This window comes from Lissotriton vulgaris, chromosome 2_1 (assembly GCF_964263255.1).
Source record: "Lissotriton vulgaris chromosome 2_1, aLisVul1.2, whole genome shotgun sequence".
NCBI lineage: Eukaryota > Metazoa > Chordata > Amphibia > Caudata > Salamandridae > Lissotriton > Lissotriton vulgaris.
This window is the reverse complement of record NC_141687.1, coordinates 906,741,672-906,766,837: the sequence shown is the minus strand read 5'-3', so window position 1 is coordinate 906,766,837 and position 25,166 is coordinate 906,741,672. Positions and strand designations below refer to the sequence as shown.

Genomic DNA, 25,166 nt, shown 5'->3' with positions numbered 1-25,166 from the left:
GGACCGGAAACAAGCATTCTGAGACTGGTTTCGGATTCATAATCCTCATCAGCCAGGCTATCTTGAATCCAGTGGCCAAGTGAGCAAGGGACTCACGTCTGAGCATACCCTGCCAATTTAGGGCAAACAAAGCGATACAAAAGGGGATGATGGACGCAGCGTTTGAGCAAATCAAACACTCACCCCCAGTCAACTGATCTGGGTTTAATCCATCACCATTCTTTAGCTCACTCAACATTGGGGGCAGGCTGACCCTCCAACTGGTTTGGGGTAGCTGGAATGTATGGACTTGTGCAGCATCCATGAGAAGCTGGTTTATGAGCCCTGGAATTGTCCTCTGACACATTCTAGAGTGTAGGACAGTTAGATGCCTTATGTTATGTTATGTTATGTTATGTTATGTTATAGGTATTTATTGTGCGCACAGCTGCTCCAGCAAAGGAGCGTCCTGGCGCCACCAACAAGGTAGAACACAAAACAACACGCAGCCGAAGACAGAATAGGACAGCTAAAAGAAGAGACTAAAACAAAAATGTTTTAATGGCTTTCCGAAAAAGCATAAGATCCTCCAGCAGACGAATTTCCACCGGGAGGGAGTTCCAAATAGTTGCAGCTTTGACACAAAAGGAGCGTCCACCAGCACAACAAAGCCTAAAATGTGGGACCACGGCAAGAGCCTGGCCAGAAGAACGCAGAGCGCGTGTCGGAACATAGAGGGACAGAAAGTTAGACAAAATCTGGGGCCCTATGCCCTTCAGAATTTTAAAAGTCAAACAAAGGACCTTAAAATCGATTCTCTTCCTCACAGGTAGCCAATGCAAGGAGCGAAGGACATTGGAGACAGGACAGAATCTGGGCAGACCGACTATCGCTCTGGCTGCGGCATTTTGTACCCGCTGTAAGCGGGTAATTTCTGCCTGATTGGCCCCCACCAGGAGAGAGCTGGCGTAATCCAGGCGAGAGAAAACCATAGCCTGAATTACCAGCTGCCTAGTTGGGGCATCAAAAAATTTAAGCACGGGTCTTAAACCTCGAAGAACGCCAAAACAACAGGCTGCTGTTTTCTTGGTATGGCCGACAAAGGTGAGGCCAGCATCCAGCCAGACTCCCAGGTTTCTTAATTCCGAAACCGGAGTCGGGGCTGGTCCCAGTTCTGAAGGCCACCACCTGTCACCCCAAAGCTCCAATCTCTTCCCGACAATCATGATCTCTGTCTTGGTGGCATTAAGCTGGAGACAGTTCGCCGTCAGCCAGCTGACCACCGCCTTCAGTCCCTTCTGAAACCTGGGGGCGTGGAACGTGCTTGTATAGAACGTGCTTGTAATACTAAGGGTCCGATTCCGATTCGGGTCGGAAGGGCTCCGAACCATATTGGAGAAGTGTGGCTCACGGTGTAGAGCAGGCAGACCCGGAAGCTGAGGTCAGACCTGGGACCAGGGTTCAATTCCCGACGCGGCAGGGTCTTGAGCTCAAATGTCCACGGACTCTAATTCTCGCTTCGGTGCCTGCTCTAATCATGGGTTCTCACTCTGCAACTCTGGGCATTAAGCTTGCTTAATCTCCACAACGGCCCCCTGCGGCGGGATGCCTGGCTTTCACCTTGGGGATGCCCGTTAGGGGCTATCTCACAGGGAAAAGCCAGGACAGGTTCCCAAGGCAAGCGCCGGGAAACCTCCGGGTAGCTGTGCGCTCAATAAATGCAATAATAATAATAATAATAATATTCGGAGCCCTTCCGACTGAATCGGTCAGTGCTGGTCAGATTCCATTCTGACCGAGCTATTATGATGGGCTCGGTCAGAATGGAATCCGACTCGGATTGCCGGATGGCCTATGACGGGCTCAGAGAGCCCTTCTGCCATCCGGAAATCCTTCAGTACTCGCCTGGTTGCCTCTTTATGACTGAGGGAGTACGATGGAAGTTTTTCACTGCCTTTTCGTGCCGGCCTGTCCGGCACGAAAAGGCAGTCGGAAACTGTCTTTGGGGGCCCCCAGCAGGGTCCCCATGGGTGCAAGGCTGCTGAATGGCAGCCTGTGGTCACCTATGGTGCCCCTCTGTGGATTCCTGCACCCAGTGGCAGGCACCTTGGGGTGCCGGCCACAGGGTGCAGGGATGATCGGCACCCCTGCTTTCCTCAATGCAGGCATGCATTCTGCTTGGAATGCATGCCTGCATTGGGAAGTATACGAATGTGACCGAACCCTGTTCGGTCGCATCGTATTAGCAGGGCCGTAACCCATGACAGCAGGTCGGTGGGTTACTGCTCCTGAACGATGTCGGACGGACCTAGGTCCGTCCGACATCTGAATCGGCCCCTAAATGTGAAATGTAACATAATTATGTTGGATGATATAGCAATGAATGTAATCCCCTAGGGGATAACTGATACAGCAATGGCAATATGGTGTTGTATGATTCTTTTCTTTACCATTCTGTCTGTGACAATGGCATTTATTAATAGTAGCGAATAGTGGTTATGTATTGTTTGTTTCTAAAATTCAAAATTCAATAAAAATATTTGTCAAAAAATAGGCCTGTGTTGTCGTTCTAGGAAAAAAAACTTTTTATGTGTTTCAGGAGTCAAAAGCAGGGCACTTGTACAACAAACAGAGGAAAACGAGAGGTTTGTGGCTTTGGGCATTCAAGCAGCCACGACCAGAATTAACCCGTATTTGTTTTTTGTTTGCAGCAAGCCAGGGAGATGATTTCCCACCTAGCAGTTTCCAAATGATATTCACAGGTTAGGAATGGTATTAGGGAGTATGTACACATTAACACTGATACATGAACATGAAGGGCTGGTTAATGGTGCCCTGTATGTAAGTAAATACTGTGTTACAAGAAGACTGCTGATGTGGGTTGGGGGTTAGATGCATGGGAAGGATGCCTGCATGCAGCCTTGGATGTTAACTCTTACGCAGAATTGCCTAAATCAGGGTGTTTGGTGGGAGCAGAGAGGTCGGGCTTGATAATGACTCCCCTCCTGGTCGTGTCATCAGACAAAACATCAGTTTTGCCACAGACTCAGTTATGAAGAACAGATATTCGTTGTGCTCAATTTATTTTGTTTTCCCTAACTGCTCAACCCAAAGTTTAAAATCCTAAGTCATTTTGGAAACATTTAGTGAAGAGAACTGTTTACTTTTGAGCTGGCATATGAAAATAATAGGAGGGGAACAATGAAATACATTCATGTTGATAAAAAAGATGTTGGTCTTCATTGGCTTTCTTGTGTTAAATGTGGTGAAGCAGCGTGACTTCAGATTGGATTTTGTGAATGTACCAGTTGTAAATGAAACTGCTCATCAATTCCTACACTTCAGATTCACAGCTTGGTAAAGCCACCACTCATGGCCAATTATTAGCCATTGCTCACCTCCAGGCACTGCCCTTCCCTGCTGGATGATAGCTTGGTTCTCCAGGATCAAATGTTGTGTATTATTACTTTGATGTACCCATGTCCGAAAGCGCATCATTGTCACCTTAATTTAACGGCAGCTTGACGTGGGAGGGAATACAGTTTCGAAATTTGAGTTTCTGGCTGTTCAGTCTGTTTTTGACTTTTAGCTGGTAAATATTATTAACACTTTACCTCACAAAATAAACACAATGATGATATCACATGCTACACTGGGGGAAACGACACTAGCACAGGCGCTTATGACATTCTGCCACATCGTGGCGCTGTCTGCCTAATTTAGGTATGAGCCCAACAACAGTTGTTTATTAATTCAATATCCATTAACAATGACTGCTATGTGCCAACCAAGCTTTGGGGGCCTGGAATAATCTGAACTGTCACACTTGTACGAGTGTGACTGTTCGTATTTGTGTTGGTACTGTCAATAGCAGAGCTGGCAGGGGCAATAGATTAGTGCAAATTGCAGTGTCCTCCAGACTAGGGCCAGGAGCGGCCGGTGCAGGTAAGAGCAGTGGAGTGGTGTGGGATGGTGGACTCGACAGACGACGACCAGGGAAAATTAAATGAATGAATCCTCCCTAGTCACCGTCTGTCAAGTCTACCCCCTGCCCCTTGCCCCACTGCTCTTACCTGCACGGGCCGCTCCTGACATAGTCTTTTACAAATTAAGCACTAGAACAGATAGGGGGCTGGTAACGTGGCTGTGACAATCAAATGATAAGGCTTGCAGAAGTAGCACGGCTATAGTTTTAAGACCCCCTCCATTGCAAATCTGCAATATGTTACTGAACTGGCTCACCAGGCTTGACAAACAGAACGATTTTAGGAGAGGTTCAACGCTTCAATGAACACAATTAAATAATTGACAAAACAAAAGATCTTGTAGATGCAACAGAGTTTGCTCCCCGGGTTACAACGCTTCAGGTGGCCAGCAACGTGCAGTGTCGCCTCAGAGAAACATGTTTTGTCTGCAACTTTTCATCTCCAGTTGCAACTTTTAAATATAAGAGGGTGGAGGGATATATTGTTCCCTGAGCGCCCCCCTCACCCTTAAAATCTTAAAATTTTGGGGTGCGATTGAATCCCACGGTTCCCACGTACCCATGATACTGGCCCTGCAGATGCATTTATAATGGTCTTGAAGGCCACTAGACTAGCTTTCCACATGCTACGGAGACTGGCTTTATACATGCTTATTTGGAGGTCACCCTTGCAGTCGTCATGAGGCTGTCTTTGTGCACGCTATGACACCGGCCTTGATCATGCCATAAAACTGGCCTTGTACACTCTAGGACACTAGCCTTTTGCATGTTAATCGAGTTGCCTTGTGCTCATCACGATCCTGCCTTGGGCACAACATGACACAAGCATTCCACATGAGCGAGATGGGCCTGGCACACACCACGAAATGAGTACTGTGCACACCTGAGGCTTGGCCATGTTTATGCCATGGGACTTGCTTGATGCACGCCCTGCAACAGGCCTCACACACAAATTAAGCCTGGCACAGTGCACTCCTTGCGGCTGGCCTTGAGTATGTAATGCGACAAAGCTTTGGCATGCCCTGAGACACATATATGATACATTATATACACTCCATTTAAAGACATGGGTGCCTTACCTTCCTCAATGGTGAAGTCTTCTGTGATCGGTACAATGAAATCCAGTGTGACGTCATCGCCAGTTATGGCCATTCTTCTGTGTGTATACACAAATATCCTGCAAGAGACAACGGTACACTGATTCTGCTGTCATTTAGTGTAAAATTAATGTTGTATATGATGTGCAATATACTTAATTGAAAGAGACAGCGCAGACACCTGAAGGCAGCGGCTGATGCCATAAACAAAGGTTGGTAGGGGGGGGGTGGGGTCGCATGGGAGGTGTCGCTCAGGGGTGGAATACAAAATAACGAAATTAAACTTACCTTTTGACGCTGGCTGCTCCAGCGTCCCGTCTCATTGTGCCGACTCTCCCCTTCCTGCCTGCTGGTCCCAGCAGCCCCTGGGACAGACTCCCTGTCCATCCCCTGGCTGCTCAGCTGCGTGGGGATTGGTTTGAGCAGGCAGGAAAGACTCTCTGCTCAGACCAGGGAGTCTGTGGGGTTTCTCCAGCCCGGCTGCTCAATGCATCTGGGCTGGAGAAAACCTAAGTGTGCATGTGTATTTTGGTCGGCCTGAGACGGCCGGACAAAACCCATATGCACACTTACGGAGTGGAGTGCATAGCACTCCTCATCCCTCCTACCCCTTCCATGCCTCGGCCCTGCCCCTCCCAACACCACTGGCTAAGAGCCGGTAAATGTAAATTAAAATGATGCAAGAACATCGTTTTAATTTACAATTGCTGGCTCTGAGCCAAGCAGTGGGGCAAAGCCTTGCACCCTTCCTTCATATCAACTTTTGGGGCGGTTTTCTTCAGGCACTGGGTAAGACCCAAAGTTTCACTGATGGGGCGGAGAAAGCCACAGACTCAAATGGACACCTGCAGCCTTATATTCCACAGGGAAGTGTAAACAATAACCCACCCCCACGATGACTTTGGCAGGGGCGCATGCCTCTACCTCAAGGGCTGTATGTGGACCCCTCCTGGACCTTGCCGAACCTGTCAGTTTCAGGATGACCTAAAACCAACTTTCGCCGCCTAAACATTCCATCGAAGAATATAACGTGAGGAAGCAGAAGGGCCCTAATTTGTACCAGTAACGCCTATATGAAAAAATTACCAAACCTTGGTTCAATTCCTACCTAAACTCTGAATGGCGTAGGCTGAGGGCGGCCGAAAGATAATGGAGATCGATACTTTCCACAGAACATTTAAAGCTGCAAAGAGCTATTAGGAATTCTTACAACAAAAAATTCATGATTGAAAAAACTGACTTTTTCAGATCCCAACTCAATCAAGCTAACAACCACCCTAAGAAACTATTTGAACTCATTAAACAACAATCGGTCAAGGCACCCAACCGCCATGACCTTGGTGACAGCTCTCCCTCCTGTGATGATTTAGCCGCCTTCTTCTCTCAGAAAACTAATAGCATTAATTTAGACATTGAATCGAAGAGGGCCCTTCTCCCAATATATAAAGCCCCAGACCTACCCACCCAGAGCCACTCATCCCCCCTAGTTTAAGCCTAAAAAAAACGCATCCTGGCACACCTTTACTCACCTCAATGAAGATGACAATTACAACTCCCTCATTGCAATCAAGCCGTCTAACCACTTCAGCGACCCTTTTCCCCCTCCCATCTTCAAGGAAATAAAAACCTCCATCCTCCCCTTTTGGTCCAGGATTGTCAATGCTTATCTAGTGCAAGGCATGATCCCCAACTGTCTAAAAGCAGCACAACTCTTCTCTATTCTAAAAAAACCTAATGCAGACAGTTCCGATCTGAACAACTTCCGCCCAATTTCCAACATCCCCACACTGGCAAAGTTTCTTGAAAAACGCTTGCTGACCCAACTCTGCTCATATAGAGAAACTCCAACTGTTGGATCATCATCAGTCTGGCTTCAGGATAGGACACAGCACCGAATTGGCACTCACGCACATCACGGATGACATCTTAAAATTCCTAGGCCATAATGAATCCTGCTTATTGATCCTCCTAGACTTATCTTCTGCCTTTAACACTATGAATCACATCAAACTACTATCTACTCTGGAACACAGGATGGGGTTTTCTGGGTCGGTATTGAAGTGGTTCACTCCCTTCCTTCAAAACAGATCACAAAGAATAAAGTTGAATCACTCTCTATCTCAGCCCCATACATTATCTATGGGGGTTCCACAGGTGTCCGATCTTTCACACATACTCTTCAATTTTTTCTTGGAACCGCTAGCAAATGATTTGAACTCCGCGAACATCCTTTTTCATATGTATGCGGGTGACACTCAACTCTATCTGAAAATCACCTACCCAGAAGACATCAACTCACTCAACTGAATCCTGATGAACACTCAAAACGGGCTTATGGACAACTACATCATGCTCAACACATCCAAAACGGAATTCCTTCTCATCGCTCCCCCTAATCACATTCCCAAGACTGACCTTTGGATGAAACACTCACAACCTTCAACTGTTTCCCCCACGTCATTGAGTCAGCTAAATCACTAAGAATCACACTAGACCTGCACTTGAATATGAAGAACCATATCAGCAATGCAACCCAGGGAGTCAACCATTAGTTCCTTCCACAGAAAGATTTCAAATTGGCGGTACAAGCTTTAGTTTTGCCATGACTAGACTATGGCAGTTCCACACTGTGTGGTCTCCTAAACTGAGCTTGGCCCCGTTAAGGGCTGCGCAAAATGCTGCAGCAAGACTGATTACTGGGACAAAAAGAAAAGAACACAGTTCCCCAGCCCTAAAGTCCCTAAACTAGTTACCAAACGTGGCCAGAATCCACCTAAAAATTGACTGCATGATGCACAAAGCCCTCCACTTCAAGACCCCCATCTATCTGGCTCAAAAATTAGAACTATCAGAGGGCTGCAGAGCGTCACGAAGTGCAAGTACAATGCTCCTGAAACCACGGCTTTTCCGCAAAAAGAGATCAAGTAACAGAGTCTTCTCTGGCATCGACCCAAAGATTTGGAACTCTCTTCCTCCAGAAATCCATACAATCTCCTTGACCGCTTCCTTCAAAAAAGAAGTTAAAAAATCCTGATGCTCAAGTTCCTGCCTGAATAGGTCTTGACTAGTAGACTACCTTGCTGCCCTCTATTTGCTCATCTTGATTGACTTTAGACATGATTATATACCCCGGAATACCATTATTTAGCATGCATTGTACTTATATATGTTTGAATATTCCTCACCCATTGCTGTATCCGTCCTAAGCTTCTGTGAAGGTTTCGTACACCTACTATATTATTGCATGCATCTTGTATAATTATGTAATGAACTAATGTTTTTGCTTCCCAATACTGTATCCCTCTCACCCAAAATTGTGAAGAGATCTTAGTCAGCCCTCAGTTTACGCTCTCTGGGATGGTTGTCTACCGTCCTCCTGGTAGCTATGTAGTGTTCAGAAACACCTTTCCTGATGCTGTTTGTACACTAGCCATGGGATGTGCAAACTTTTCCATCTTGGGTGATCTGAACCTGCATTTTGATATTCAGACCAACCCAACGGTGAGCAGTATTCTCGCTGACTTAGAGGCTCTTCAGCTCTCCCAACAGGTATCTCAGCCCACCCATGTAGGGGGACACATCTTGGACCCCTTCTTTACCAACTTGGACGAGGCTAAGGTTACGTCCATCTCTCCTCTAGGATGGACAGATCATTTTTTGGTGACCATACGGTACCCTCTGCCTGAGACCCCTCCCACTCCATCGGTTAGAAGGGTCGCTAGGCGGCATTGGAATAAACTCAGGCTCGACGACCTGCACCGTCTCCTAGCGGAAGAGCCGCTAGGCCCACTGAATAGTGTGGAAACGGGCTATGACCAGTTCTGCACTTGGATTTCTAAGGCATTGGACTCTCTGATTCCCATTGTCTCAAGTAAAGTAAGAGCTAGAGAGTCGAGTCCCTGGTATGATAGTGCGCTACGTGCCTTGAAAGGTATTTGTAGACGGGCGGAAAGAGCGTGGCGGAAGTCTTATGGGGCTGATTTAAAAGCCGCATATGTTGCTTCCGTCAAGATTTACCATCGGGCTATTTGTAGAGCTCGTGCGGCATTCTATGCCTCGGAATTCCGCAACAGCTCTAACCCGTCCAAGACCATATTCAAGGCTGTTAAAGATCTTTTGGCGAAAAGGACTTCCTCTGTGGCTGTGGGGTCCATTTCCCACTGTGAGTCCTTGGCCTCTTTTTTCTTGGAGAAGGTCCAGGCTATTTACCGGGCCTTCCCCAGTACGGGGACTGTCTTGGGAGTCCTAGATGGGGTCCAAGGCGATGCTACCCTGTACTCTTTTCCCCCACTACTTTTGGAGGGGTTTAATAAACTTGCCTCGCAGATCAAATCTGGCTCTCCGTCGGATCCAGTAAGACCTGCTCTTTTTAGAGAACAGTCCTTTCTGGGGCGCTCGGCAGTGTGTTCCCTAGTCAATCTTTCACTGGACTCAGGAGTGGTTCCAACTAAATGGAAGCAGGCCGTGGTATCTCCAATCATCAAGAAGCCTTCGTTGGACCCCTCGAAACCCGAAAGCTACCGCCCCATTTCATTGTTACCCTGGCCGGCAAAAATTGCGGAGGCTCACGTCAACCTGGCCTTGTCAGAACATCTTGCCCGGACCAATGCCTTGGACCCTACGCAGAACGGCTTTCGTGCTGGGCACAGCACGGAAACAGCCCTTCTTGCCATGGTAGAACATCTACGTGCAGTGTTGGATGCTGGTCAGACGGCGGCGCTGGTATTATTAGACCTCAGCGCCGCCTTTGACACTGTTTCCCACAGCATTCTGTTGCACCGGCTAGAGGAGATCGGCGTAGGGGGACAGGCCCTGCAATGGTTCCGCTCCTTCCTCGACAATCGTTCTTTCTGTGTGGCTATCCCTCCCTTCAAGTCCAAATTCCAACCTCTGGCCATGGGGGTTCCGCAGGGATCCTCGCTGAGTCCCACGTTATTCAATCTGTACGGGAGACCGCTGGCTGAGGTCGCTAGGCAGTGGGGCCTAACTTTGGTCTCATATGCCGATGACACTCAGCTGGCGGTTACTCTCAGCGGGGATGCGGAACAAGGCGCCCCAAGGTTTCAGAATGGACTGAAGGAGGTGGCCAGCTGGTTGACGGCGAACTGTCTCCAGCTTAAAGCCACCAAGACAGAGATTATGATTGTCGGCAAGAGAGTGGAACTTTGGGGTGACAGATGGTGGCCCTCAGAACTGGGACCGACTCCGACTCCTACTCCGGTCTCGGAACTAAGAAACCTGGGAGCCTGGCTTGATACAGGTCTCACCTTTGTTGGCCATACCAAGAAAACAGCAGCTTGTTGTTTTGGCGTTCTCCGGGGCTTAAGACCCGTTCTTAAATTTTTTGATGCCCCAACCAGGCAGCTGGTGATTCAGGCCACAGTCATGTCTCGCCTGGATTACGCCAGCTCCCTCCTGGTGGGTGCCAATCAGGCAGAAATTACCCGCCTACAGCGAGTACAAAATGCCGCTGCCAGAGCGATAGTCGGCCTGCCCCGATAATGTCCTGTGTCCAATGTTCTTCGTTCCTTGCATTGGTTACCAGTGAGGAAGAGAATCCATTTTAAGGTCCTGTGTTTGACTTTTAAAATTTTGAAGGGCATAGGCCCCCAGATTTTGTCTAATCTTCTGTCATTCTATGCTCCAACACACGCTCTGCGTTCCTTGGGCCAGGCTCTCGCCGTGGTCCCTCGATTCAGGCTTTGTCGCGCCGGTGGACGCTCTTTCGGTGTTAAAGCAGCAACCATCTGGAACTCCCTCCCAGTGGAAATTCGTCTGCTGGAAGATCTCATGTTTTTTCGGAAAGCCATTAAAACTTTCTTGTTTTAGTCTCTCCTTTTGGCTGTTTCGACCCTCTGCTGTGTTATGTTCTACCTTGTTAGTGGCGCCAGGACGCTCCTTCGCTGGAGCAGCTGTGCGCTCAATAAATACCAATAACATAACATAACATACCCGTAAGTGTCAAGTTTGCGCTATACAAAACTTTATAAATAAATAAAAAATAAATAAAAACACGGACATAAGACTTTCTCCCTCTGGAATGCGCCGTCGGGGTAAACTCTGATGGCGCATTCCTCATTACAGAATGGACCACAGAACCCCTTAGTTGATATTGACGTGCTCTGCTCCCTTTCCATTCACCATTTAGGCAAGATTGGGTGTGCTTTTTCACTTTGTTAAGCATCTACAACTTTATAGTGTTTTTAATGCACCTATCACAACTGTACCATACGTCCAAGCATTCTGCAAGGATACTCTGCTCCCCACAAAAAAAATGACTTTTTCCAGCTGGATTGCCCTATATACACTGAAATAATGCAGTTTTGGCCTTTTTAGGCCTAGCATGACAGTGCAATTGTCATTAGACATAATGTGATAAGCCTAAAGAGGAGCTTTCAGGAATACTACAGCGAAGGCCATCAGCTCAGCTCAAATGTTGGTAGTCTGAAGTACATGTTTTGATTGGACAAAATTGTGTGCTTCCCCTCCACACAGCTGTGATGATTTTATTTTTACAGCCATCTGAGTCAGCAGCAACATGGCTACCTAAGCTTGAATTTTAAGGGGCATATAAATGTTACTGTAATGCTGTTCAAGTATCTAACACGATTAGTTAATTTACTGTGTTTGTATTTCTTTAGCAGCAGCATAGATGAGAGCAGGGCAGTTATGAGGGCTGTATAGCAGTCCCAACACCCTCCCCTTACATCTCAACTTTAGATGTCAGAGTGCAATTTTGTGTTTGAGAGTAGTAAGGGATGCTCAAGACCACAGTAATCTACATGGATATTTAGGTCTGATGTGACATTACAGCTGTTGCCTGACCTTATGTGATCAACAAATAAGAACGTTCAGAGTACTACTGAGAGAGAGGATTAGGCCCCTCATGCATGTTAATTCCAATGAGTACATGATTTTATTACACCGAATTTGTGAGCTTCTACTAAAAAGACTGCTTTCATTAAACCATTTTGGCTGAGACATAGCAGGACTGAGTTGATTATGGTGCCAAGTTAATAGTCACGGCTATGGGACTGATCTATTTATTATAAAGTGTTAGGATGAAGTACTTTGTCATATGGCATCTCACAGATTAGTGTAGTAGGCAGTTGTGTTGGTGTTCATTACACCATTTGAAAAACCCGTGGCTATGGGTTTGCTCTGTAAGAATCCTTGTAGGCCATCTTAGGTGATATAGTATTTTGCTTAGCCAACTGTAATTTTGTACACCTTACTAACTTATGACTCTGTGGCTGATGGTTTCCCTGTGGAAACGTTTACACTCAAAAGTGTAGGCATGAGTTGGTTATGGTGAGGGTCTGTATGCCTGATTGGTTCTCTGGGGAATGGTATGTCTGATGCCATAGGTCTGGTCTGCTTTGTTATTACAAAGGTAATTTGCACAGCTTATTTTGTTTGAAAAGCATTTGCTAAAGCTGGTATCCCTTTAACAGTTGGCTGTTATCACATTGTGTTACAGGTTATAGACAGATATCTCATTATATATAATTGCCAGATTAATGTAGTAGGCAAGGGTTTTAGCATTGGCCACTAGCTGACAAACCCTGGGGGGTTTCACTGTGATGATTCCATGTTAGGCTTCATTGAGAGTTTATTTTTTTGCAAGGTGTATTTTTCTACTATTTGTAATTTTATGATGGTTGCCACTTTATGTGCACTTGAATAGGCCGGTGTTGGATAAAGTATAAAGCCAATGTTAAAGGCTTCACCGCTTCACTGGGAAAAGTCATGCTAGATTTATAGGTTTATTATCTATTTATTATTAAACGTTATGACAAAGCCAGTAAAGCCTGGCCTACTTATTGTGAAAAGTATGTTAAAGACAATAGTCTTTCAAGGACTGATCATTACTACACTGTGCTAAAGCCTATAGGCAGGTATTTTGTTACATGGAATCTCACAGATCACAGTAGTAGGCAAGGATTTTGGTGTTGGTGATTCACTCAAACATACTATGGTGATAGGAAATATGCACTAATATAATCCTTGTTAGGTTCTCTTAGGAGAGACAGTAGTTTGCTTTACCAACTGTACTTTTATATACATTTGCAATTTTATGACTGTATGGCTGATGGTTGCCTTGTAGGTAAGCCTAAGCATAGTGAATTAGGCATGAGTTCGTTATGTTGACCATCCAATCATAAATGCTATAGGCTGCATGGGTGTGCAAAGAAATGGTATGCCAGCTGCTATAGGTCTGGTCTTTATGCTATGAAATGTTATTACAAAGACAGTAGGCCTGGCTTATTTATTGTGAAAAACATTTAGCAAAATCCAACAGGCCTCTACCAGTGGATTGGTATTGCATTCTTATAAGTTGTAGACAGATATTTTGTTTTATGCAATTCCACATATTACCATAGTAGGCAATGGTTTAAATGTCGTTCACCCACTCAGACAAAGTCTGGGAGTACAAATCCACTGTGATGATTCTTATATGGCCCCATGGAGTGGACTACATAGTTTTGCCAACTGCATTATTGTACATATTTGTCATTTAAAAATGTATGCCGGGTGGTTGCCAGCATATGCTCACTTCAGCAGGCATGTGTTGTGTACATAGTGTCAAACAATTGGGAAAGGTTGGAGGCCTCATTATTCACTGGGAAAAGTTGTATCAAACTTCTTAGGTGTGATCTGTTTATATTAGGTATGGCTGACCTACTGAGGGCCAGATGTAGGAAGGCAATTACCGGTCGGCAACGGCCGAATTCGGCCGTTACCAACCGGTAATAGACTTTTCCTATGTAGGAGGCTTGTTTACCGATTCGGTAAATAACAAATCGGTATTTACCGATTTAGTATTTAAAGAATCATCATTTACCGATTCGATATTTACCGAATCGGTAAATGAGATGTAGGAAGCACTGTAAACAGTGCTTCTGGGCTTTAACCTCTTCAATGCTAATGACAAGGGTAACTCGTCATGCACTGCCCATTCATTTCAATGGAAATCTCATTAGACGGGCCTGATTCCAATAGCGTCCAAGTGGTTAAGGATTCGTTATTTACCACCAACTATTAGTTGGTGGTAAATAACGAATTCCTATGCAAATGCAAATATGTGCATTTACACCTGTGCCATGTGACAGACATACGTGCCACATGTGCACACACGCACTAATCAGGGGTGCAGCAGGGTGTCAAAGTGACACCCTGCCACCTTGACTTTTTTCCAATTTTACCGAATCGGTTATTACCGATTCAGTAATTGACATTCCTTCCTATGGGCCTCCAGGCCCGTAGGAATGAATGGCAATTACCGAATCGGTAAATACAGATTTGGTAATTACCGAATCTTAACGATTCGGTAATTTTTACCGAATATTTACCTACATAGGATTTACCGATTCTAAAATACTGAATCGGTAAAATTCGGTATTTTAGAATCGGTAAAAGCTATTTACCTACATCTAGCCCTTAGTGTGAAAAACATATGTATGTTAGAAGCAATACAATTTTATGGGCAGATTGTTATTACATTGTACTAAAGCCTGTAATCGGGTATTTTGTTACATGGAATCTCGCAGATTACCGTAGTATGCAAGGGTTTTTTGTGCTGGTCACCCACCCCAAAAAAAACACAAGGATAGACAATTTGCACTATTGGTGGGGACTGTTTATTATTTTGAACAGTGGTGTAAAGAAACTACAGGGGGACTCCCTTCAAAGTACATGCAGGGGGCCTCCATGCTCTGGACCCAGTCCAAAGCTCTCAGGCCAGGGACCTGCCAGCGCCGGAGGGGGTCCCCCGGAACTTGTGGCCCCCGCACTCCAGGGGCTGTGGGGGCTTTTGTTACGCCACTGGTTTTGAACACTGTATTTTGTACATATCTTTAATTGTATTACGGTACACCTTATGGTCCAATTTGGGAAGGTTTATGACCAACCCAGTGTGTTAGTTATGTTGACAAGCAAATGATAAACGTTATAGGCAAGATTGTTGAAGCTTTTTTCAATAATATAAAGGTACAATAAAGGCAGTAGGGCTCACATATTAAATGTGACAAGCATATGTTAAAGTAAAAATGCATTTAAGGGTAATTTTGTATTACTCTCTATTAAAGCCTTCAGATAGGTATTTTGTTACATTGAATTTCACAGAGTACTACAGTAGGCAATGGTTTTGGTGCTGGTTACACCTCTGACAAACTACGGGTACAGGAGATTTATACGGTTCCTCTGTTAGGTCCTCTTAGGAGAAATAGCATTTTTGCTTTACCAAATGTAATTTTGTATTCAATGTATTTGCCTGGTTGTTGCCTTGTTGGAAAGCTTAAGCTCAATACAGGAAGCCATAGTTGTTATGATGACAAGCCAATGATACCATCTAGAGGCCATATAGGTTCACTAGACAAAAATATTTCCAATCGCATAGGTCTGTTATGTGGTATTATTAAAAGTTATGATAAAAGCAGTAGGTTTGACATATTGATTGTGTGAAACATATGTTAAAGTCAAAAGGCATTAAGTGTGAATTGTTATTTCTATGTATTAAAGCCTACATATAGGTATTTTGTTACATAAAATGTCATTGATTACCTTTGTCAGGAAAGATTTTGGTGTAGGTTACTGCCTCTGACAAACCTTAGAGGTAGATGATTTGCACTGTAATAATTCTTACTAGAATCTCTTAGTGACCTGCATGGATCTTCTAATGCAAAAAAGCCTTAAATAATACATCCATTCATATGTATATACATATATATCTATATAGATATATGGAGGGTGTTTAGGCCATCTCTTTTCTGCCATTGGTAGGTCCGAGTGCCAATTACACTTTACTTCCATCCAGCATGGTGTAATGGTTAAGTAGACATCACTCATTGACTCTCTTGCCCTGTGAATGACTGCATTTTCTGATCATATGTGTACATTCACTGAGAATGAGTATGCTTCATTGTCATAGCTGGTTGGCAATCCTTTAATGTTCAATTTTCTCATGTTATGTTCCCCTTTTCCTTTCTTTGCTTCACCTTTTTTATTTTAATGTTTCTCAAGGGGATATTATATCCAGGCAATGCTAAAGGGTCACTTGCTTGCCTCTCATTTCATCTGTCGTGAACTGAATCCTGCATGATCACTTACTTAATACCAGGAGACCATTATGGCATGCTGTTGTCCATAGTGTATCATTGTTTTACCATCTCAAGATGGAGAACACACTGGTTCTAAATGTGGCAGCTGTGCTGAAACAACAATAGACTATGAACAATGCATCTACAAGACGGACACCCGCTGCTATGTTTAGTTTTGCTATTGCAAGAATATGCTTGATGTGTTGTTCAACATGAGCAAAAAGAATGAGTACTGTTGCCAATGCTGAACAGCATCAACAACAACTAAAATAAAAGCCAACATAGCATGATGGCATGTGTCACCATGCAAGTGTCCTGATGCTGCAGTGGCCATTGTTTTACTTTTAATTTACCATTCCAAAAGTGCAGACACCAATCTTGGAGTGGTAAATTAAAAAATGAAGTCTCAAAAGCGCACAATAGTGAAGGGAGCAGCCCTTTAACAAATCTGCAGCTACAAGGGGCTCCAAAAGATAAATAAATGTAAGAAATGGACAGGTTGGATCTGTGCCACAATAGCAGGAGGGTAGGAGAAGCAATGCAACACTGCTGAATGATGGGATGGAGCAACAGTGGAGCTGTGGGTGAATCAAAAAATGGCAAGTGGTATGAGAATGCACAGGGGAAGCAATAAATGAGCAGGGGGAACGAAGCAGAGACTGAGTAGGAATGTGAGGGACAACAGCATACAGGGAGAGGGCAAGAAAGTGCATGCACTCCCATGGAGCGCTGAAAGAAAGAGAAAGTGGTACAATAAATGTAAGCAGTGGAGGACTGTAATTTATCCCATCAGAAACACTTTATAACAGTTGTGCTCCAGGAGCGGGGTGACCATAAGATAAAGAAAACCATTGCATAAGAAGTAAGCAAATGAGATAGACTAGAAATTCAACCAATCATTAGCAATAGGCCAACTCAAAACCTACTCTAAGTACACAATATGTCTTTGACAACAGATGGCTAAAGCTGAATGTAGGCGAGACCTAAAAGACGACTTGCTAAAGGTGTGAAAATCATGTGATTAGTCACTTTTAAAGCAGCCATTCGATGCCAGAACAAAAACCTGTTCTCTGTATCCAGCGCTGGGTTTTTGAATTCTACTGTAACAGCATTCACTGGATGGCCCTTTTATCCCCCAGTCTGACAAGCCGTCCTCTGCCATTCCACCCTCCCGAGACAGCAACTTCTCCTGGCTCTAACAGAAGTGTAGTACAGACTCAAAACTGTGATCAGTATTACCTTAGGAATTTTGTACTCCCAACTCAGCTCGAGTGAGACGTTTCAACCAACAAATTCTTTTGGGAGCCGGAATCCTGGGATTAAGGTGACTACCAAGTGCTAACTTTCAGCTGGAAAACAATGGCGAAAGTTATTCTTAAAAAAATAAAGTGACTCTATGATTCTGGGACTTGATATTATGGATCATTCACTGACAAACCAGTTCCAGATTAACCTGGTGCTTCCTATCATGTGTGGGCTGCAATAGCCCACATTAATGCAGCAATGCTCATGTCGTTGTCTGATGCATCGGCCATAATGCAAGCAAGGAAAACACCCCTTGCCCCTGCATGTTTTTTAGATTTCAAGATCAGCAGGCTTGTGAGATTGGCACCTGCACCTCGAAGGCCAACAGAATCTCGATAGGCAAATGTGCCTCGAGGACTAGGAGGCTCTCAGTAGACAAGTGTACCTCGAGTACCCGACTCGGCACATTCAAGCTCTCCAGACCTCTAGGGCGCTATTAGTCTATCATTAGAATTGGACGAGTTCCTGAACCATGCAGCAGATATTCCTCAGATGATGGGATGGAGAGTTTCCAAAAATAAGTTGGCAACATTATTGAAAATATTTTGTTTGTGCCAGTTGCGTGCCATCTTCTCTCCTCTCAAGCGTTTAATTAGGGAACATTCGAAAGCTACAGTGTATAAATACAGAATTAAATCTCAGTTGGTTTCTTAAGAAACAGGTCATCAAGCTTGTTGCAAACAACATGTACATGACATGATTAGTTTCTTTAGGTTTGTGCACTATAGTCATCTGGAGAATAGAAAGTATGCACATTTCTTAAGTTGTTGTGGTGTTTTGCGCAGAACTGGATTGCAGCCAATGTGTAGCGCAAGGTTTGCCATAAGATGTAAGTGGCATGATGTTCCTCCTTATGGGAGCAGAGGACATCTTGCCTCTTCAGAGGGTGGATCGGGGACGGTCCTTTGATGGATTGGGTAGTCGTAGTATTTCCCCCAATACTCTAATCACAGGATAGGAAAGAACTTGGTTCTGATACACTATCCATGTCATGTGATGTGTGACAGGTAGAGAGAGTCTCTGCCAGAGATATCTCAGAAGAGGCAGGCCCCCTGAAGACAGATCTGTCTAGGGCGCTCTCCAAGGTCTGTAGTCAGGAGAAAGAACTCAGTTTAGGGCAGGGGTCTCCAAACCGTTCCTGGAGGGCCAGATCCATTCCAGATTTTTTGGATATCCCCATTGAGATACATGTAGTAATTTTAAAAAATCTGGCATGGATCCGGCCCTCCAGGACCGGTTTGGAGACCCCTGGTTTAGGGTCTTGTGACCTCCATGGGCCACAGCTCTGCACCTTGAAGAATTAGCCCCTATGTTTCTACCTTGCCAAAAAATATCTGCAGATTCATCTGTTGATGCAGTAACTACGGGTGTTTTATGGGTGGAATTAAAGTAATCCTGAAACCTCATATGCTTTGCGCATGACACACACAAACTTGAGTGTGAATTTGCTCAATGGAAAGCTATTTGAGGGACTTATGGACCGGTTAAGAGGTCGGATTTAAGGAGAATCTTGTTCCTCAATTTAAAATTTTCTTCCATTTCTGGATTTGTTTTTGGGGTCGTCACAAAGCCATGTTGAAATAGACAGCACTAGTGCTTGGCTGCTTCATACTTTGAAGAATGGCATTTAAGATGTGCTGCAAAGTGATTACTTATGTAGAAAACGACCATCTGGTTCCAAACATTTGCAGTGCTGAACTTTCTAGTTTCTAGGTTTCTATACAATTTTTTGAAAGTTAGTTTTGAGCTAGTATATAACTACATAATTTTTCCAACAATAGGCGTGTTCCTCCACCATTGCATTGACTTTGGCAATAAACAAGGCCTAACAATCCAGGAATTCTTATCTAAACAAGTAACAAGAGGTTGAGATATTCATGAAGTGCTGAATGGAGGTTCTGGATTTGCTAACCAGCGAACATTAGACACGTTTTGTTCAGAACTACTTTGAAACCGAACTCGTGCTTCTGAGCTACAGACCCTCATTACGAAAGAGCCCATCATGAGAGCCAGCCGGACCTAAGCCTCACTGATGTTTAAGAAAAATAGCAATGATGGTCAGCCACTATAAACTAAAGGAATACTACTAAGCTGGGACAGGACAATGTAAACCCAAGGAATAGAACTCTGGCGCAACTTCGTCAAGGCCTACAACTATGGCATTTCTGTAAACTGCTATATGGTCACTGCTTTGCAAGAAGCCTTTAAGTACCTGATAAGTATCAATAAAGGTTGTTTTGTAGCAAAACTGTTCAACCCAGCATACACAATACAGGGGACTTGACTAGAACAGGGCCTTGAAGGCCTGCTTGGGCCATGACAGCCTATCTTGCTTTAACCGCATGCGCGCTAGCGGGTTTTCCCGCTGTGCGCTGAAATTTCAAAAAAGAGCCTTACGTGACAAAGCCAGCTCGTCATGCGCGCAGCGCAGGTAACGCCCATGATGAGCTGGCTTTGTCACCAGCATCGATGGGGCTAAAGTAGCCCCCTAGCCTGCAGTCTACCATAGCTCCAAACTTTCTTTACTCCATTTGTTACTAGGAAAGTTCAAAAATAGTGTAAAACTGCTTGCTTCTTTTTTGACTGGGTCAAAACATTCTGAGGCTCATTTAGAGCTTCATGGGTGGACTGCCAAGAGGCAAAAACAGTGAAGTGAGCTCCTCTGCCTTCCAAGCAGCAGCCCACCCGCCATAACGGGGCTTCTCTGCGAAATGGGCACAGAATTCTTAAACAAATGGCTTCCACTGACATGATGGCATCATTGTCGGAAGAAAAACTGAGTACCAACCAGCCCATAATTTCATAGCAACATGATGGACAAGTAGGAATTTCTTTTTTACTTTTTTTTTTAAAGGCCAACCCTGAAAGTGGGGTGGGGGGGTTGTTTTTGAAAATTGTAAAAATAATGCTCCTGGTGCACTAGGAAGTCAGTCCATCTCCTTGGAGGACATTGCTTCTACTTTTTCTACCATGAACCAACATGCTATGCATGGTGGTCCGATGCATGATAAAATTAACATCAGTAACCTTGCCCTAATTAGGGGTGGTCTTTTGAGACCATAGTGCCATGGGTCCAGTGGCGGCTAGAGAGCCAGGAAGGTGTTTCTGATGGTGAAACTGGCTGACACTCAACTGTCACAAACTCAGTAGTTCTCTCATCTCAAAATGTGACAGCAGAACAAGGCCATAGCTATAAAAAGTGCATCCTGTGCAGTCACACCAGGGGCATGGCGTCTAAGTGGTCCACCACACATGGCTTATGTATGTTGTTTGCTATGAAACAAGGGTACTTTGGCCCACTTACCTTATTTGCATTAGGGCCCTTGGCACAATTTCTACACTACTGTAGCAGAAAGGTGGGCGGAAGGGGCACTTGCCGATTTTTCGCAAATGTCCATTTACCATCCATCTGTAAAAGAGGCCCTATGTCATTAATCAATCAATCAGTACGTTTGTAGAGCGCTTCTCGTCACCCGTGAGGGTATCCAGGCATTGGCAGGATCCAGTTGATTAGCCAGGTCTTCAGGGACTTTTGGAACTTTGGAAGAGATGGAGATGCCTGTAGATGAAGGGGTAGCTGTCATATGTTTGGCTTGCTGGCGGGGGAGTGACAAGCATCAGAATGCCGAACAAAGCACTTCAGTTGCAATCCTTTACCATGTGAAATACCAGATTGTTGTGCATGGGTCCATCGTGTTGCAAGCATTGGCTACTTATTTAATCCAGAGAATATCTCTTGGTAGATCTTGGACACTGCCTCAAAAGGGAAGGTTATCTACATGTAAATGGCTAGCTGCTGTAGAGAGAGACATTCACTCTAAACATCAAGATAAAAGATGACCAGCAAACTCACGCATACTCGTCGCCGCACTCCACGAGGCCCAGGAGCCGACTTTCTTTGCTCAACTTCCCGAACAAGATGCCTTCCACAGCATGGAGGTTAGAATTAAGGAATCAAACAAAACCACCTGTTTCAGTTTAAAGAAAATAATCTGGCACGTATGAATAAACAAAATAGTATTGAACATTGAGAATTTTAGATTGTTAGATTTTTATTTTTTTAATTTTTTTATTTATTTATTTACTTTTTTTTTTTGTGCAAACGCCAGTTCCACCAACCGCCGCTCCACTTCGTCCACGGGTGCCTCTTGCCGCACGGTGGTGTGCGTGAAATTTTCCCAACACCAGGTCCCTCAATCCTCTGGACTAGTTTCCCAAAAAAGAGCACTCTGAGCCTCTCTCGCGTGGTTCGCCAAAACGCGTTTCGGCGTTGCCGCCTTCATCAGTGTAAACCCGCATGTTTTTTTAAGAGTGATTTAAATAAAATTCATTGTGACTTCCTGTCACGTGCATAAAACATAAACATAAAAAACAGCACAATTCATGTGATTTAGACATTATTCATGGTGGCCATCTTATAGTATAGTGGTTAAATAATATGTGTAGAGTCACAGAATATAACATTCATACATTTCATTATGTTCATTCAACATTCTTATACTCAATATTTTTATATATTTGAAAATCAATTTATATGTAATAGCATGAGTAATATTATTTCACATATTACTAGTCGCTTGTATTATTGGTGCTGTTAATTCATATGGCCCCCTAACATTCCGTTTGAAGCCGTATCGAATAGTTCACGGATTAGTGACATGTTGAATGAACATAATGAAATGTATGAATGTAAATAAATCTTGGCGAACCACGCGAGAGAGGCTCAGAGTGCTCTTTTTTGGGAAACTAGTCCCGAGGATTGAGGGACCTGGTGTTGGGAGAATATATATATATATATATATATATATATATATATATACATATATATATATATATATATATATATATATATATATATATATGTAGCCAACTCTCCAAACAATGAAGAAATTTGGAGTCGCACAACACATTTGCTCACGTGTGTTTTTAATCAGATTTCCTTTTTTGCAGACCTGACGCGTTTCGTTGGAACATCCAACTTTCTCAAAGGTGCGCTGCAAGTTAGGTCCCTGCTCCGCTTTCTACTTCCTTTTCTTCAGTGGGTTGTCCTTCTGATAGGCACATTTGGAATGCTGCATGGTGGTTCTTGAAGTTCGGTGCAGGGGTGCTTTTGAGTTCAAGTGCCCTGTTTCATCCCATTTTGAAGGCTGATACTTGGAGTTATACCGGAGCCGGTCTCCGGTGGCAACCGCTTCCCTTCTTCGTTTTGGCGAGACAACACTTTGGTTCCTTTCGGGAAGGTGTGGCGCTCTTGCTAACTGTGCGTTACTCCTACGGCTGAACCGTATATATATATATATATATATATATATATATATATAAATTATGTCTTTTATTCTATTTTGGAGTCAGTTTACGCCATTTTAATCTTCGATGCTAGTCACAAGATTGAATTCCCAGAGGACTGATAACGTCCTTCATCTCTCCATGGTTAATAAATTCAGTACCATTGATTTAGGTAGGAGTAAAAAAAAACGTATTTAGAAACACTACTAACTGGCAAAATGATGGCAGCAGCCGAGCTATTATTATCATCAACATTTTTGATTCTTAAGTTCATTCAATTCAATTCAAATCTTTATTTCGGTTGATTTCGTCCATAAAAGATACATTTTAAAACACTTTACATTAAGATAAAATTTATGTAGGTCTATTAGTTACAGTACAGCATGATAGGAACATTTAAAAACATGGCAATTACATGATCCATTCCAACTACACCATTAAAACTTAGCTACTACAATAAATACGATAAAAAAACAATAAAAGCTAGGCATTTAAAATAAGGCGGCATTATTTTGAGAACCATTGCATTTTTATTCATACATACATTCAATGCTGTTTGTATCAAGGTTTCAATGATATAGTAACTAGGAATAGGTCATTACAGAATCACACTTCTCCAATGAACAACCGTAGATTGATAAAGTGCAAGTGCAGGGATCTTTAGCAGCATTTACTGAGTTCGCATAACCCTTAGCTATTATAGCTTCAGTCCAGGTTTAGCTCTTATAGGGTTCACATCAAATAAGAATCTACTTATACTGAAAACAACCAATTATGACGTATCTGTCTTCAATATACGTTCCGCCTCACTACAGCATCTAATATTCAAGTTTATACAAACTGGCTTAATCCATTTTTTCCTGGGTGTATCGTATGAGGGACAGAAAAATAATATATGTAAGCCATTTTCCTTGACCTCTTCTGGACATAGCACGCACGAATCGCAACTTCTACCATGTTCATTCAGATTCCCTGTTCATACCAATCATTTCTCGCTCGTAAATAGAATGTTTCCTTCACTCACTAAGTCTTCGACAGTTGTGTCCGTCTTGCCTGATACTAAAGTTTTACTGCCCTCATCGTCGACATGCAGAAACGGCTGATGATCGGTCCTTCATTTATAGAAGCTCAAAAATGTAGAAGAGTCTGTTCTATCCAGGGCGCACAGCTGGGGAATTCTATTTTAACATCAGAAAAAATACTGAACACCTCAATTTCCATTGGGCAGTTAAGCCCTGGCTTACAACCCAGTATGCAGACATTAAACAATTTTAACTCATTTTTGATTTTCTTTTTTAACTGCGGATAGCAACTGAGCATGCAGATTGAAATATTTAGACTTTTTTTCCATGGCTAAATTTGGATGGGCGTAGTAGAGCAATTGCTATACCACATATTGTCTACATATCGGTGATAACAGTGACATCTGCTTGCTAGTTTTGTTTGATTTTACTTTGACTTTTGATCCTGTTCCCTACGACATTGTACCACATACGTCAAAGAGACCACTTCAGCTTTACAGAGATGGTCATGAAATGGTTTGCATCCTATCTTAAAAATTCACTCTCCATTGATTAAGATAAGAGAATATTACTCTTACTCAAACCCCACTCTTTTACCTGAAGCGGTCTTCAAGATGCCACACTCACACCTGCACTCTTAAGCCAATTGCTTGATCCCCTTGTCGCATCACTAGAGTCACAACCCCAGCACATTCATGCCACTAATATGTGGGCTACATCAAACTCTATTTGAAGGATTCTTCTCCTGACAACATCTTTTATCTAGTCAAGACTTTAGAACCACATTTAATCCTGAGCAGCAATCAACCACTTCAAATTCAGCTGCAACAAAACTGAATTCTTGCTTGGCTCACCTTACCATTCCTCCTCCAAAAAATGTCTCAACTCCGTGAATATCATGATATGTACCCTGGGGATTTTCAGAAGTTCCAAATCTCTTGGATTCACTTTAGATAGTCATCCATACTACTCATACACATCAACAAGTAAGCCAAGAGGGCGTGTTACGCCCAAGCACAAGATGGCCGTTTAGTCCTGAGCTCCTTGTGAGATTGGCTGATATCCTGCTAAAATCTCCTGAAGGGAGCGCTCCTGCAACTGGTGAGGAGATCAGAAGGGGAAGGGGCATCCAGCAGCCAGGCAGGGCAGACCGGAATGTAAAACTGCCAAAGAAAATTCTGAAATATTGTGCCCTGCTATACTAAACTAATGTTTTCAGCCAGGACAGTGTGAGTGTCTGCATGGGTGCTCACTGTCCTGTACTTGGCTGGCTGGTGCTCCATTCTGGAGTAGCTGTGGTTGTGCAGGATTGAGGCCAAAGCAGGGTGGTTTAGCCATAGAGGACCCACTTTGAGTGATGGATTCAGGAGTGAGCCTTGGGGATGGATATGAG

At 43.8% G+C, this 25,166-nt stretch overlaps 1 protein-coding gene across 1 annotated transcript in view; it reads right to left on the bottom strand.

Annotated features, from left to right (window-relative positions):
* Positions 1-25,166, bottom strand: part of INPP5B (inositol polyphosphate-5-phosphatase B) — a 783,203-nt gene that overhangs the window by 733,617 nt on the left and 24,420 nt on the right. Inside the window, exons 3-4 of the mRNA XM_086956440.1 lie at positions 21,319-21,388; positions 5,044-5,141 (exon numbers count right to left, since the gene is read on the bottom strand). Of these exons, the coding sequence (XP_086812566.1) occupies positions 5,044-5,141; positions 21,319-21,388 (168 nt within the window). The remainder of the gene's footprint in view (positions 1-5,043; positions 5,142-21,318; positions 21,389-25,166) is intronic.